Source organism: Ictidomys tridecemlineatus, chromosome 4 (assembly GCF_052094955.1).
Source record: "Ictidomys tridecemlineatus isolate mIctTri1 chromosome 4, mIctTri1.hap1, whole genome shotgun sequence".
In the NCBI taxonomy this organism is placed as follows: Eukaryota; Metazoa; Chordata; class Mammalia; order Rodentia; family Sciuridae; genus Ictidomys; species Ictidomys tridecemlineatus.
The window spans coordinates 147328664-147345951 of NC_135480.1; the positions used below are offsets into that span (position 1 = coordinate 147328664).

The following is a 17288-nucleotide window of genomic DNA, read 5'->3' on the forward strand; positions in this document are numbered from 1 at the left end:
TTTGTGTGAGCATCCCATACATTCCAAATCTGTGGTGTTCACTGTATGTGTGGGTATGTAGCTTCCCTCCCTCCTTCCTTTCTTTCCTTCGTTTCCTCCCTCCTTCTTTTCTTTCTTCCTTCTTTCATTCTTTTTTTCCATTCCTTCCTTTCTTTTTTTCTTCATTTTAAAGAGAGTCCTTTACTGGGAAAGGTTGTGAATTAAGGTAAAACCAATAACTTCACAAAGAGGAAGTAATCCACTACTCTCATCATTACAGTAATCAATATCCACCTGTAAATGTCATCCCATAAATTTAGTACATGCCAGTATTTAACAAGCCAAGGTGACCAATTCAATTATATATGGCATGGTTATATCCAGACACCGAGTGTACTGCTAACCTTTCATTTGTATTCTTTTGCATTGTTAAAGGTGGCTTAGTTGTAGGTATGTGGTACACATAAAGTCCTGGATATATCTACCAATGGATCCGAATACTCCTAACACCCACATGTAAGTCAAACAGCCAAAATCGCCTTATTAAATTTTAGAAAAACTTTCTTCAATCTTACATGGACCACACACACACCCCATACTCTTCTCTGGACTGGGTTCCCAAGTGTAGAGGAAACGTGCTACAGACAAGTTAGACCATCTTCTCTCAGTCCTTTAAAAGGACCCCTTCACCGGACCTCCACTCCATGAAAGGTGTGCACCAAAGTAGCTGCCACTCATTCCTCAGATCTCAGCTCCTCCTCCTCTTCCTCCCTGGCTCTTAACGACTCACATCCCCTGCTGCACACTCTCAGGTCACCTTGTACTCTCCATGGTAAATGTCACAGTTTTACATTTATTCCTGTAGTTACTTGATTAATGTGTGTTTCCCTCACTAGACTGAAAGTTCCAGTTCCCTTATTACTTTGGCAATAAAGATTTAGTTTCATTGGAACTCCTAACCTTGTTCACATGCTGCTGAGCTCTGTGGGATGTAAGAAGACTGCATACCCTTTCATGGATCTTCTTCCATGTGGGCTGAGAACCAGGATGGAACCTGCTCAACAGAGTAAACAGAGTGAAGTATTATACAGCTACTAAAAATGACACTGTCTTGGCTGGGGATGTGGCTCAAGTGGTAGTGCGCTCGCCTGGCATGTGCAAGGCACTGGGTTCAATCCTCAACACCACATAAAAATAAAACTAAAGATATGGTGTCCACCTAAATCTTTAAAAAGAAACATTATTTTTAAAAAATGACACTATCTTAAGAGTACATAACAAACACGGGTTGATACTAAAAATTTAATCATAAGAAAAACAGCAACATGCAAAATGGTATACATAGTGTAATTTCTTTTTTAAAAATTTTTTTAGTTATACATGGACATAATACCTTTCCTTCCTTCCTTCCTCCCTCCCTCCCTCCCTTCCTTCCTTCCTTCCTCTTCCTTCCTTCTTTCCTTCTTTCTTTCTTTATTTTTATGTGCTGCTAAGGATTGAAACCAGTGCCTCCCCCCGCCTCTCTCTCTTTCTGAGAGGATTGAAAATAGTGCCTCACACGTGCTAGACAAGTGCTCCTTCACTGAGCTACAACCACAGTCTAACATGGTATAATTTCAATACCTTTATAAAACTTACACATAAGAAAATAACTAGGTAGCAGGAACAACCAATATATTTTTTAAAAATGGTTGTATGTGAATGTGGGGCTAGGAGAAATGAATTCTTTTCTTCTTCAGACTTTGCTGTGTTTTTCAGATAGTTCTCTAAAGAACAAATCCTGCTTTTACATTTAAATTTTCAATCCCTCAACTTTTCATATAAAATTTAAGCCCTTATTTTCTACCACAAGGATTTCATTTTATATCTCATTTAATTTAGACGACCTGGACCCCAAACTTAACCAGAGACCTGATAGTGTCTTTCAGTTCCTCAACACGGAGCATTTTTGCCCATCCATTGGCATTCGCCAAGACCTCTGCCTACAACACCACCACCTCCCAATCCCTATCTCTACTCTTATTAACTCTTTTTTTTTTTTAGAGAGTGAGAGAGGAGAGAGAGAGAATTTTTAATATTTATTTTTTTTTAGTTCTCGGCGGACACAACATCTTTGTTGGTATGTGGTGCTGAGGATCGAACCCGGGCCGCACGCATGCCAGGCGAGCGCGCTACCGCTTGAGCCACATCCCCAGCCCCTCTTATTAACTCTTAACTATACTTCTGGGCTCAGTTCTTTTGCTGACTTCCCAAAGAGTCTCACCTGAGTCGTCTTTTGTAGAGGAGGTCAGCTGACCTATTATATGCACTTAGAGTTCCATTTCCCAATACCACATTCATAGCACTTCTACCAGTGAACATTTTGTTATTATCTGGTTAATGTCTTTCTCCACTCCTAAGACTGATATTGGAATGAGACTCTGGTTAATAGCTCATCCCAGAAATAGTATGTATCAAATACCACAGTAAGTATTTAAAGAATTGCTTGGTGGTGAATTCATTCATTCATTCATTCACTCACTCATATTTAGGAGGGGGTAGATACCAAATCCTAAATTCTGTGGTCAAACTAAACTAAAAGTGTATACAGCAATTTGATGATGAAAAGCATAGACACTGTTTCCTAAAAATGCCTAAAGAATTTCAGCAATTTAGATGAAAGCATTCTCTACTGTTATTTATGACAAACATTGGAAATGGTAGGAGCATTTGGGAATACAGTTATTATAACCACTAAGCTAATAACGCCTGTACAGTTGCCCTTATGCATAGCTCCAGGTCCATCCAGCTTCTGATCACAAGTCTCTCTGTAACAAGCATGTCCCACTGGTTTCCAGGGAAACAAGACCAAGAGTAGAAATGACTCTACTCCAAACCATTACCAACCCCAAAAAACAATTCACAGCAAACAAAAGCCTCCCCTAAAGTACTACTGTATTTAAGAAATGACCACACATATCATTTGTAAATTTCTCCAAGAATTTTTAAGAGGAAGAAATAGAAATATTTTGAAGCTATAAATCAAATTAACATTTAAAAATAGCTACCAGCTGGACACTGTGTACGCTATTTTATAAGTCTCAAAATACAAAAGGAATTCCCACATTCACATACAGTATAAATACATATGTTGCATGTTACCTACAATCTATTCTATATTTGAGATTCTATTCTTTGAGAATGATGAGCCAGCAGACTGGCTCAGTGCTGTTTATTTATTACAGCTTTTTCCATGTTATTCACCTTCTCATGTGGAAGGAAGAGTGAGGATGTACATTGAAGGGGTGTGACACTATCCAGATGGTAGAGATGGGTGTTGGGCTGGAGAGTGTTCCTTTCTCCTTTGGGACTACTATTTTTACCTTGATAGTCAAAGGACTTTGCACTTCTTCCATTCAACCCTTAGGCTGAATCTCAATCCAAAATCTCACTCTAAACTATCCCTATGACCTCAGACCTTACTGATTTCAGTATTAAGATAGGAGAATCTCAAGAGGTATTTCTCATGCACTCGGGATCTGGGCACAGAGACTGGTTCAGATGGTATTGTTGTGAAAAGAATCATTGGTAAGGTGGGGACAAGGTGCTGATAACCCTTTCTGTTCCAGAAGTCTGTCTTTGTAATTACTCTAAAATCAATGGGGAATGAGGTGTTCCCCAAGTATATGACGGGTATATCCTCCAATCAAAACAGCTGCCTTAAACTCCTCTGGAGTTCAGGTGACCCCATCTCTTGGATTGTCCGGGACCCAGAGGTTTCCCAGGAAGCAGAACTTTGGGCTCTAAAGTCAGGACAACCATGCGCAAACTGGATGACCTTTCTGTGGCCATGACATTCTTTTGTCATTATGGATCATGGCCTCATTTACAAACTCATAGTCCAATTAGGTCCAAAGTTAGTTGCTTAGAGTAACTCTGGACACACAGAATTCTCTGTCTCATTATAAATAGCTAATAAAATGCTGGTCTGAAGACTCACCTTCCTAAAGGCGACATTGCAAAAGCTTCCCACTCTCTTCTAAGCAAAGCCCAAATTCCTCAGATTGGCATCCTCTGCCCCTCAGATCTTTGAGCACTGACACTCACTATCCCCCGCAAAACTCAGAGACTGACAGTGCCCTGCAATCTTACCTCCCAGCCCTCACTCCCATTAACTCTATCATAAACTAGTCTCCTTCCTTGGGGGCCACATGAAAATACTCCCTCTTCCACAAAACATTCCAGAAGTGCCATTCTCCTCCTTTATACTCTAGTAGCATTTGTCTGCTTTATTCACAAAGTTCTGCCTGTAGAAAGCTCTTTGTACATTTTTCCTTTCTTTTTAATTCTGTGCTAGGTTCAAGTTCTCAGAGATCAGGAGAAATAAGTTAAATGGTTAAGTATTCCCATTCCAGGCAGAGAAGATTGGTTAACAGTCCTGTTTTCCCTCTGAGACACTCTTCTAACCATAGAGATTCCACACTCTAACCATACGACTTAATTCTAATCTCAACTGATACTGACTCAAAAAACATGAGGCAATTATGTCATCCAGAGAATCTCTGACCTGCTGTATAAAGACAGTCATAAAAGTCTGGTTGAATGAATGCATAAGCCATTTCACAGGCAGAAGGAGAAACGAGGCCTTCCCAGATCTCCCTCAGGAAGGAATTAATCTCCTCCTGCACTGTCTTTCCCCTGCATTTGGAATGTACTTCCATTAAGTACATAACACAATCCATTTCATACTTAATGTGATGGGATTCTGTCTGTCTTCTCATTTAGTGTGTAAGCAACTGGGAAGCAGACATGTCATGACCGTGTAAATGGCACATAATAGTTGCCCAATAACTGCATACTCAGTTCAGTCTCTCAGAAAAGCTTGCTGAACTGATTCTAAGGAATTTGGAAGATGTATATAAATACAACACATAGACAAAAGCTGTGGGCTTTTCCTAGTTCTGGCAGCAGAGAATTAATTGTTGGTTGAAAGAAGATGGATCTTTGATCATCACATTCGTCTTGGGGATGACAAAACTGAGGTCTAAAAGGTTGGAGATTTGTGAGAGATCAAACAGCACTTATATAAAGACAAGCATGAGAGCCAAGTCTCCCAATTACCATCAGTTAAAGGTTCTTCCCACTCTCCATTTCAAATCAATCTCTACCAGGGCTGGGCTTGTGACTCAGTGGTAGAGCACTTGCTTAACATGTATGAGGCACTGGGTTCAAATCTCAGCACCACATATAAATAAGTAAATAAATAAAGGTCTATCAAATCAATTCTCTGCAAGTTTCTGAATTTGGGATAACCCCCCATTTTGCCAACCTGCTACATTCTAGTTTGATGGCAAAAGTATAAACCAGGAGTCAATGGAGACTAGGCACAGAAACAAGTATAAGTGTGTGGTCTAACCACCTATCTCAATGTGCCAATGCTGGTTTTCAAAAATCTATATTATATTATTTTCCAATAAAGTCAATAATCAAGAACTCACCATACATTAATAGATATTATTAAAATAATTATCTTGTTTCCTTAAATGAATTAACATTTTAATATAGTTATTCTATCATTTCTGAAAAACACTAAAAATGGATTGCCACTTTCCTCATGTACCTCAAATTTTACATAGTTCCTGTTAAAATCTCAGAGCCTATTTGGTTCTGGGATATATTTACTATGAATTCCTTTGTGATCAACAGTATTCTTTTGGTATGGGCATTTATTTCTTATTCTGTTCACTAATAACACAGAGAAAAGAAAATGGGCATATCTTTCCCATTTAAAATAAAATAACTATCTTTAAAATATTATTTTCAGTTAAGGTGATCACCTGTGCTGGCTTGCCTAAGACTCAGAGGATTCCCAGAACTTAGAGGGCTCAACTCAGGGCAGACCCAAGGAACGTGGGCATTTGGTCACCTTCCCAGAGTGCAGTTTGGCAAATGCAGATTCTAGCTTTTAGCTCTCTGGTCTGTCCTCCAGACATATGCAAATGTATTTTGATTATCTGTGATAATAATGTAGACAAACAAAGAAACTATCTCTAGAAAAAGAAAATACATCCACATGTTAATATACTTGTCTTTGGCAGGACTATGAGAAATTGTTTTTCACTTTTTTTCATTATTTTCTAAGATTTCTATAGCAAAGATTTTTATACTGATGAAATAAAAAGCTTTAATTTTAAAATTTACAATAGATAAAAATGTATAGATAAATAGTATCTATACCAGTTAGATGTCTATTCATTTCCTAGAGATGTTTTCCAGAAGCAAGAGAAAAGGCTCAATTCTGACTTTGGGGTAAATATTAAAAGAACAGTCTTTGTTTTTTTTTTCATATCAAGGTATCCTCAGAAAGCAAACTAATGAAGTGACTGGGCTTTTCTGCTGCCAGACCTCAGTGCTCTCTTCAAGCAGAGATGAGTGCTAACCTTTCTCGGAGAAAGGGCTGATCCAGAGGGCTGGTAGAGGTGGATTGCTGGGAGGTGGCAAGTGAAGCTTCCCGGTGGAAATCGGCATCCCCTTGGTTCTTGGGCAAGGGCTTTCCAAACTTACTTAAATTTAAACTTGATAATGATTCATTCCTTAAGACAATCCGTTCATCTGGCTCTTTGATAACCTGAATGACAATAGTTGTACATTATTCTTTATTTTTTTGTTTTGTTTGCTTAATTTAGAGCCAGGGGTGGGGTGGGACAAGGAAGAGAACTGGGAGTAAGATGATAAAATCACTACTGATAAAGTAGGTACTGTCCTTGCAAATGAAAGAGGAACTGCAATGCAGAAGACTATAGAGACAAAATGCTCAGGAGTCAAGGTCAAGGAAAAATAACCCACAGCCTATATGTTTAGCATATATTAATAGGGCAAAATAAATTAATGCTTTGAACTTTGATTTCTGAGGATGGGGGATTATTAGTCTGGAAAACATATACATATATATATATATACACACATGTATATATTCAAATTTTTTAAATGCTATGGCATAAGAAGCATAGTATATTCAATTTGCTCTGCACATATATATTTTCAAGTCATACCATAGAAGTCTGAGCCTTCACTTTGACAAACCAAACTTCAAGAACAAGTGATTTACCACCTCTATGTATAAACATTCAATTACAGAAAAAGCAATGAAAATCACTACTGATAAAGTAGGTACTGGGCCCCTATATACACCCTCCTAGGTAACTCATCCTACAATTTTAAAGAGGAGAGGAAACTAATAAGTCCCAAAGCAAAGAGTACAGGGGAGCTTGGGTACCTCTTTGCATAAACCCTAGTTAAACTAAAGCAAGTCCACATAAACAGCACTAACTGGAAATACATTTCCACAACTGATTGCAGAAAACCCAGTAATTGACATAAGATAGCTGGAAATTAATCATTTTACAAATGCTACTTCTAAAATTACCTTTACGTTTGCTGCAATGCTGTCAAGAGAAGAAGCTAGAAGAAAGAGGAACAGGTGTTTGAATGACTCATTATTACCATTAGCCCTAAAACTGCTGTTACATTTATTCCACAGCAGTATATAAATTTTAGACAATGAATGAGTTATTAAAGAACTTAAGTGCTCCCTTGTAAATTACACTATCACTTTTAAATCTCCATTTAGTCACTACAATTCTATTTCTGTCTTCTTGAAGTCAAAAGTGAGGTTATAATTTAATGACATCACATATGGGAAGGGTTAAGGTAAAGCAAACCTAAAGTGAAGCAATAAGTTCAATACCTCTATGCAGCCTTATGCAGAAAAAAACTATATTTGCCTAGATGCTCAGAACCTAAAAAAAACAGTAATGTGGGTCTAAAAAAATCATATACTCTGCCTCTTCTGCCATTTTCTTTGGTTTTTATAGGATTATATGCAGGAGCTCTTGAGTATATTGTCTGAGGTAGTCACAAATGTTAAATTGAAACAATGAATACATAAGAGCTTAGAGAAATATAAAGCAGCAACAATGGAAATCATTATCACCCTAAATAAATATGAGAAGTATATAGAATACCAGAAATGCTAAGGATGATAGGAAGTGAAGTAATAAATTCACATAGAGAAAACTAAGATGAAGTTGGATTTTTCCAGGTTGGGAAAAAAATGATTTTGAAATAAAATATTTATAAGATGATGCTGATTCCACCCTGGCTTCCCCCAGTGTGACTGGGGATTAGGCAGTAACAAGGACTTTCCTGGGTGGAAAATGCCCCCATGCCACTGGTAATAAGAAGGAAGACTTTTAAAAAACGAGTTTTCAAAGTCTGGTAGTTTTCACATCTTCTGAGTCACAAATATGTGCATATTCATCTCATCCCAGGAGCTCTCCTCTGCCACCCTGAGCTGGACAGGGCATTGGCAGTGCTAAGGTCCTTGCAACAATAGCCACAAACCTGCCCTGGGGCCTAGGAACCCCCTTGCTACTGATTTTGAGCACTCTTTGCACAGAGGGCTGGCTTTTATTCCCTCGCTTCTCAAAGTGTAGCCCATGGACCAGCAGCATCAGTATCACATGGAGGCTTATTAGAAAAAAAGGATCCTGTAACCTCTCTGGAACCTTAGTTTTCCACTTGCCAGGATAAAGAAACGACAAAGGCTGAGACCTTGTGATATATGAGTCCTGTTGTATTCAAACCAGCAATAAGCCCAACTTGTCCTTCCCAGGGAAGGACATTTGCTTCTGCTTGATTTCACTGTAATAGGAAAGACAGTGCTGCTTTTACAGGCCATGTGGATGATTTCAATTCACAGAACTTAAATTAAATGTCAGAGGTGATGAAGCACTTTCTGCTTCAAACCCTATACTCTGACCTTGGTCAGCTACTATCATACAGTCACCATGATCTAAGAACACTGGCCTGAGTTGCCATAAAAGACTCTGCAGCCCCCTAAGAGTACAAACCTTTAAGCCTAAGAAAGAGAACTCTATTGTCAGGAATGGGACCAGACCAGTCCTACCAGGAGACAAGGGAAAAGGAACCACCACCATCCCTTCCTAATCAAATAATTTTGATTACATTCAGGAATGGTTGAATAGTTGAATTTGCTACCTTGACCTTCACTATTGACATGATTCACAAATCAAAGTCAAAAGGTAAAGGACACCCAGGAATGCCTTAACCGAGCAATTCTCCATGTGTACTCCAGGAACCTCCCTAGGGGTTCCAGAGACCTTTTAAGCAATTTTCAAAGTCAAATTGTTTGCATAATAATACTAAGCCATGATTTGCTCTTTTCACTTTCATTTTCTCACAATCCTAACAAAGGCTACTATGACATGTCATAATATCACTGTGCTAATGGAATTTGTGTTAGTGTTTTATATTTCTTAAATATCTTAGTTTTAACTTCTAACATGTTAAATATTGATAGACATTATCCACCTCAACAATAGCTCTTTGGATAATCAATAATATTTAAAAATGGACAAGTATGCTGAAATCTAATGTTTTGAGATCCCTGCCTTAACCAAACTGCTTCAGATAGAGTTGGCTCCCTCCTCACTGATAGGGAATCTTGTATAGCAAATGCTATATCTCCTAATCACCATCAATCTTTTATTTACTCTTTCCTACTTGGGAAAAAAATGGCAGACAAAATAGCTTTTTTGTTAGCTATTAATGGTGCCTTTGCAAGGAGTTCACATCAAGACAGACTACTGTCTGCTTTTTCAGCTCTGCCAAAAGACAAATGCAATACTTTGTGGGCAATAATACTCAGGACAGGCCCCTGCAATAGAAGGGGGACTATCTAATTGATGGCTTGGAGGCTTGGCTGCCTCAGCTCCATGGGAACACCCTCTGCGAACATCACAGATGGAGAGTCCTTCATAGTCAGGCCCATGGTGTCCAGTGTAACTTTTGATTCCTCAAAATGAAAGAAGATAAGTAGGATGCACTGGCAGCAGACCAGAAATAAAGTGAAACTTTGGGAACTACAGAAGACAAAGTAGGGGTTGTCAGTGACCCTCACCTGAGCCAAGCATGTATCGAGCCCATAAAGGTGGGAAACATGCCAAACAAATGAGATCAGTCTGCTCTGTGGCCTAATAATAATAAAACTCTTCCCTGAAAACTTAAAAAAATTAAAAAAATAAAAAATAAAAGTCTAAAAAAAAAAAAAAAGAATATGTACAGATGTAACAAAAAACTTAAGTACCTCTTCTTATTGGAAATGGGAAGTTTGGAAACTTAGATTTTCTTCTAGACTTTCGTGAATGATGCTCTGAACTATTTTCACCAAAGGGCTTTGCACTGTCCACCTGAAAATAAAGAAAAAATAAGACTACAATCTAAAGTAGGTTTTATCCCTTATCCCTATTATCCCTATTACCTAAAAATGCCTTTCTCCTCCTCAATGATTGATTAGATAGCTCGGAAAAGAAAAAGTTGAAAAACAAAAAAATCACAGTCTCCAAGTATGTTAGAGAAACTGTCCTTGTCTTCACTGAGGCTTCATTGAAGCTAGAACATGAGGATACAGGCTACATGTTAGCATAAGGAACTAAAGTTGAACACAAATTACATTCTAATAACTGATAAGGATGGAGCAGAGTAGGAAGCAAGCAAAGCTTTATTTTGATCTTTTAAAGAGAAGACAGTGTTTCATGTTTCTAAATAGTATGAACACTGCTGGCTCAGGCAGGGACCTCTCTGAGAGCAAGGGATTGCCACAAGGTGACATTTCAGCCTTCTACATTCCCTTCCAGTCTGAGAGTATTTGTAGGTATGTTGTCTATTTGGTAGTTTCTAGCAGTAAGTTCTGACTTCCTAAAAACTAACTACTTTAACATTATCTTAACAGAACTTTGACTTTCAGACTTATCATGCCTCACTATATGTCAAATATAGAAACATTACAACTAGCAACTTTTATATCACCTTAACATATTATCAATATTTAATATTCTGGAGAATAAGTCACTAACTAGAACATGGAATGGTGTTTATGAGGAGTATAAAATAATATAGAAAATTCTTTTAAAGCAATGTTCATGGTGGCTCACACTTGTAATCCCAGCAGCTCTGAGGCAGGAGGGTCACAAGTTCAAAACCAGCCTAAGCAACCTAGCAAGGCCCTCAGCAAGTAAGCAAGAACCTGTATCAAAATAAAAAATAAAAAAGGCAGGCTGGGTATGTGGCTCAATGGTTAAGCACCCCTAGGTTCAATCCCTGGCACAAAAAATAAATAAATAAAAAGCAATGCTAACTAAAATATATCAGGATATGAAGGTGTATATACACTAAATACACTAAAATTATAATTCGATAAAACCTATGAATACAAAAAAGATGGAGAAAATGAACAAAATTAAATGAAATAATGATTTTACTGTGTTAGTGAGCCTATGGGTAACTTATTTTCTTGAACTTTGTCATATTTTCCATTGTTTTTATAGTACAATATTTAAAAATTGTAAAGAGATTAAGAGAACTAAAGCAATTAAATTTGCTCACTACTTCCTGCAGGATAAATTTAAAGTGCCTCTAATTAATGGCTGTGAATATGGCATATCCTTGCTTCTTCCTACAAACATATTCTCCCTGCTCTTCAAAGTATGGCTGCTGGGACACCAATCTCATTGAGAAAACCAAAGCAGTTTTCTTTTAAACTGATGAAACTTCAGTTTTGAATTGATAGATTACACACCAGCCTATCTTCAACTCCCAGCAGTTCACAAACTCTTTTTTTTTTTTTAAAGACAGAGTGAGAGAGGAGAGAGAGAGAGAGAATTTTTTTAATATTTATTTTTTAGTTCTCGGCGGACACAACATCTTTGTTGGTATGTGGTGCTGAGGATCGAACCCGGGCCGCACACACGCCAGGCGAGCGCGCTACCGCTTGAGCCACATCCCTAGCCCCACAAACTCTTGAAATATGCTCTAGGAATAATTTTTTTTTAATTAAAAATAGGGATGTTGACATTTGCCAAGCAAGTTCTCTGTATGAGATACGTTTAGAGGAGCTTCCTGGAAATTATTATAGGAAAGAACATAATTTATTCACAGTTGTTACTTAATTTGAATTCCCTCTGTATTTATTACTACTCATTTGTTTTCATGGCCCAACCTTCCTTTATTCACACCATCATCTACATCCTGACCATTCCAAAGTATTCCCAAAAGTAATTTTAGGCTCACATGTCTAACCACGAAAGGAGGCTTCCCTTCTTCAGAGATTTTGAAGTTGTTTCCAAGGTTCATCTGAGCTGGTTTGTCAAGGAAGAAACGTCTGGTGGAATATGGAGAGGGCGTCCGGGGCTGAGTGCCTCTGGGCTGTCTATCAGGACTGTTCTCCTTTGGCTTTTTCTTTTTATTATTTAAGGGAAACACTGGTCGACGTGATGTGGATAAAGGCATTCGTGACTTACATCTTTCTTCCTGAAGTAAAATACACACACACACACACACACACACACACACACACACACATATTACAATAAAAGAAAATTTAATCTGAATATAATAGTATTTAACTGAACTTTTGAAAAATACTAGTGAAAAATGTACAAAATGATATGTACATGGTATGATCTAAATCTTTTAAAATAGAAAAATATATGTGTATGTGTACTGAATATAATTTTTTTAAGTCAAGCTTATCTCTAAATGGTAAGAATTACAGGTGATGTTTGTTTTTATCTTGTTCCTTTTTTCTTACCTGTATTTTATCATTCTCTAAAATAAATGTGATACTTTTGTTAGTTATTCATTTTAAAAGTTCACATTTAGAAGGCAGACCTATAAGGAAGTTAAACAAGTTAAAATGGTAGAATGGAAGAAAAAGATAGACTGAAAAATTGCCATGAACATATCACAAATAATCTGGAGAAAATGGAGGACTAATAAAGAGAAACTTAAAAGCAATTACTATGTCTGGTAAGGTGGCACACTTGTAAGCTACCAGGGAAGCTGAGGCAGGAGAATGGCAAGTTTAGATCAGACTGGGCAATTTAGTGAAACCCTATCTCAAATTAAAATAAATAGGGCTGGGGATATAAATCAATGCCCTTGGGTTTAATCTTCAGTATAGTGGGGGGAAAGTAGCTAATGCCGTCCTTAAAATTAATTACTGGTCTCCATTCTGTGAGAACTGATAGGTTTTCTTAGATTAGTGGCCCTTCTAATAGTGCCCCTTAATCTGTAGTTCATAATTTCAAGGTATTTTCTACGACTACTGTGAGATTAGGCATAAGTACTTTACTATTAATTTTATTCTACCTTGTCCTAAAGTATTTAAAGAAGCTTTACATTTTATCTTCATTTCTTCTCCATTCCGTTCTAGAAAGAATTTCTAATGGCTATGTGCATTAAGGTAAAAGAAAGACTGAAAAAAATGAGGATGAAAAGAAATTAGGAGTGAAAAAGATGGTAGTGTGGAGGTGATGAGCAGGTGCCCTGAGCTCTTCATACCTACTGAAGATGGACTGCAGATGCAACTCTGAAGTTAAGCCTCAGCAGAAGAAAGAAGGAAAGAACATGTTCACAAGACCACCATTTGACCCGGTTATCCCTCTCCACAGTCTATACCCCCAAAGACTTAAAAACAGCATACTACAGGGACACAGCCACATCAATGTTTATAGCAGCACAATTTACAATAGCTAAACTGTGGAGCCAACCTAGAAGCCCTGCAGTGGATGAATGGATTTAAAAAAAAAAATTGGCACATATACACAATGGAATATTACTCAGCAATAAAAGAGAATAAAGTCATGGCATTTGCAGGTAAATGGATGGGGCTGGAGAAGATAATGCTAAGTGAAGTTAGTCAATCCCCCAAAACAAATGTTTTCTCTGATAAAAGGAGGCTGACTCATAGTGGGGTTGGTAGGGGGAGCATGGGAGGAATAGATGAATTCTAGACAGGGTAGAGAGGTGGGAGGGAAAGGGAGGGGACAGGGGATTAGCAAGGATAGTGGAATGTGATAGACATCATTATCCAAAGTATATGTATAAAGACACGAATTGGTGTGAATATACTTTATATACAAACAGAGATATGAAAAATTGTACTGGATATGTGTAATAAGAATTGTAATGCATTCTGCTGTCATTTATTTTTTTAAAAATCAATTAAGAAAACAAAATGTTCACAAGATCAACAAACAAACAGAACAATACTGGTCGATTATGTCAAACTTGTGATTTTAATGTCTAAATTATCCACTTTTACACCATACCAAATACATACCAAACATATCCACTCTAATGTGATAGGCTGAGCGAACAGTGCGAATATAGAAACCTAGCAAAAAACTTTACAGGTTTCTATTTGTTCAGTTGCATTTAAAATTTAAGTTCGTGGAAAAATTCTGTCATTTCTATTGCTGTCTTTTGATTATACTTACATGAAATCTGTTTCTATGCAGAAACATACATTCTCGGATGGCTGTCCTTGTAGAAAACTCTAGTTTGGGAGCAATGCCCTAAAAATAAAATAGCATTAAAGAAGAATTAAATTACTAGAAACAGTTCTTTCCATATCTCATCCTAACTTAAAATCATGCAAGAACCTAATTGCCCTTCTGTGGTTGGCATAATCCACATATATTACCTAAAATATATACATAATAAGAATAGTTAAAAACTTACATAATATGTATTATTTACTAGATCCAGAACTAAGTATGTTGAAAATATTAACTCCTCTAATCCTAACATAACCCCATGAAGCAGGTCTTAATAGGATCTCCATTAGTAGATGATTAAACTAATATACAGTTTGAATAACTAATCCAGTGTCCTTGCTATTAGTTACTCTGTTTATCAAGGGACAATAAAATTGAATGAAATTACTAGAAGGAGGGATAGATAAAGATTCTCTTTTCCTGTCTTTGAAAAACTTGTTTTATATCTTATATCAAATATTCATATTCATCAGAATTATTTCCAAACTTAAAATGAATTTTGTTTCCTAAACTGATGCTGCTATTTTTCCTCATTATCATACTGTCTAGAAGACTGTTAAAGTACCAAGTGAAATTTAAAATACATATATATGGAAATGCAAAAAAAATCCCATTTAGTAAAGGAAAGAAATCTAATTATTAATGAATTGATAAATTAAGAGAATAAAGTGAATAACTTCCTATAATGTTAATGGAAAAAAGTAGGAGTGGGCAGTAATAAATACAAGAGAATTAGCATCATGCACTAAGAGTGCCAACAATGAAACATAAGGACCCCTGATCTACTACTCACCAGCTCTATGATCTTCAGTACATTTCTGAAACCCCCCTAAACCAGCTTTCCATCCACACAATAGGAAAAAGAATAGCAGGACAAAGTGCTCACAAGGTGAAGAAGGTTTTAACAAGAAAATCCATGTAATGAGTTCAGCATAGTACCTGCTATCTAGTGAGCATACAATGAACAAGAGCTATCATTAAAACTTCAGCCACGGTTTTTATTTTGTTTTTTTGAATATTTGAGAGAAACAGAGCCCTTCTTTTTACAAACTGTTTAAAATATAGTGAGATTAATGTAATTGTAAGAATTGATAGAATTAATGTAAGAAACTATTTCCATACATTTTTAAAATTCCTTCTCTGATGATTATGTACATTTATAAATAACTATAAACACAGCATCTTACAGGTCTTTCTTTCTGTTTATGCCCATAAAGTTAAACAGATAATGTGAAAAACATAAGATAGTGTGTTTTTCCTTGTCTTGATACTTTGCTGGATTCCAGCCCAATGTTTAAAGATGACTTGTACAGTGGCATGGGAGGCTGACGCAAGAGGATCTCAAAGCCATCCTCACCACTTTAGGGAGGCCCTAAAGCAACTTAGTGAGACCCTATCTCTAAATAAAAGATTAAAAAGGCTGGAGTCATGGCTTAATGGTTAAGTGTCTCTGAATTCAATCCTATGTAACAAAACAAAAGACTTTTATTTAACAGAGAATTTGGGCAATACAAGAGTTTCTCTTTAAGTTTTATTCCCTTTTAATTTCTGAAAAGCGATATCCCAGTAACTCACCATAATAAAAGCAAGCATATCATAAGACCATGAGTATAATTGATACAAGATAATGATGTTGGGGAAAAAAATAGTTTCAGTAATTTTTGCCAAAGTCTCAAAAATATTGAAGGGCTTAAAGATACAGACATTAGGCTGGGCACAGTGGTGTAGGCCTATAATCCCAGCGGCTCAGGAGGCTGAGGCAGGAGGATCACAGGTTCAAAGTCAAGCTCAGCAACTTAGTGAGGCCCTGAGCTACTTGTCTCAAAATAGAAATAAAAATGGTTGGAGACATAACTCAGTGGTTAAGCATCCCTGGGTTCAATCCCTAGTACCAAAAACAAACAAACAAAAAACCAAAACACACACACAAAAAAGAAAGATCCTTCAGTAATAACAATTAGTGGGCCTCTGTCAATTTTCCCTCTGTTAAATAAAGGCCATAAGATCTGCCTCGGCTAACTTAAGAGATGTTAGGAGAAAAATATTATGCATAAAAAGTTGAAGGCACAAAATAAATGAGAGATAACATTACCACTATTGCTTCTTTACTTAGTCATAATTGCTATGACTAAATAAATCTTTCTGTTAATCTACAATAAGAAGAAGTTGAGATATCAATTTGCTTGTATAGCTATGTGATAATGCAACTATGTCAATGATTTAGCCTGAATGGATAATAAGGCTTCCACCATCAGATCAATGGTAGAAATAAGTATAATTTGGTATCTTGAGCAGGGCATCTAAACAGGGCCACTGAACAGCAGTGAGGTACTAAGCAAGATAAAGTTATCTGTCCACGATCAACACTGTTGAGAATAAAATGTTCATGTTCCAAGAATTTCTCTCCCAATAGAAGCCCAGATGAGCAAGATCACTTACTGGAAAACCTATGGCTGTCTTCATAAGCACCTCTCTATGTATTCCAGGATGTGAAGGTGTCAACTTAGGCTCAGGGAAAAGAAAATCTCGTGTGTTTTCTTCATAGTAGGCCAACTCTTCCCACACTAGAAAAGAAAGAGAAAAGCACAAATATGTGTATCTTCACCCACGTTTAACAAAATAAAAGTTCAGACAGACTATGGCAGAGATGCAAATAAGTAAAAATAGACATTTTGGTACCAGCACTTGTTTTTCAAGGGGAAAATAATTTCTACTATTTTGTTTTCTCATGGATAATGTTTAACAATTCTCTCAAGTCATAACAGATTAAAGAGACTAAAGAGTTGCTCCACAAAACAGAACAAAGAAGAGAACCTATCTTTCCAACCATCCTTTCATTCTTTCCCTCACCAAATATTTACCAAGGACAAACCTTGGCCACACCCCAGGAATAGATAGGAATAAGGCAGA

At 36.9% G+C, this 17288-nt stretch overlaps 1 protein-coding gene across 11 annotated transcripts in view; it reads right to left on the reverse strand.

The window, feature by feature from the left end:
- Spata6l (spermatogenesis associated 6 like) overlaps window positions 1-17288 on the reverse strand; it is a 55449-nt gene that overhangs the window by 4385 nt on the left and 33776 nt on the right. For 8 of the 11 annotated variants that reach the window (XM_078047603.1, XM_040285720.2, XM_040285719.2 and 5 more), the window contains 7 exons: window positions 16818-16942; window positions 14319-14396; window positions 12109-12348; window positions 10127-10229; window positions 7385-7419; window positions 6399-6586; window positions 940-1033 (listed from right to left, as the gene is read on the reverse strand). In XM_078047603.1, coding sequence (XP_077903729.1) covers window positions 940-1033; window positions 6399-6586; window positions 7385-7419; window positions 10127-10229; window positions 12109-12348; window positions 14319-14396; window positions 16818-16942 — 863 coding nt within the window. The remainder of the gene's footprint in view (window positions 1-939; window positions 1034-6398; window positions 6587-7384; window positions 7420-10126; window positions 10230-12108; window positions 12349-14318; window positions 14397-16817; window positions 16943-17288) is intronic. The other 3 variants (XM_078047600.1, XM_078047601.1, XM_040285718.2) reach the window with 3 other exon arrangements.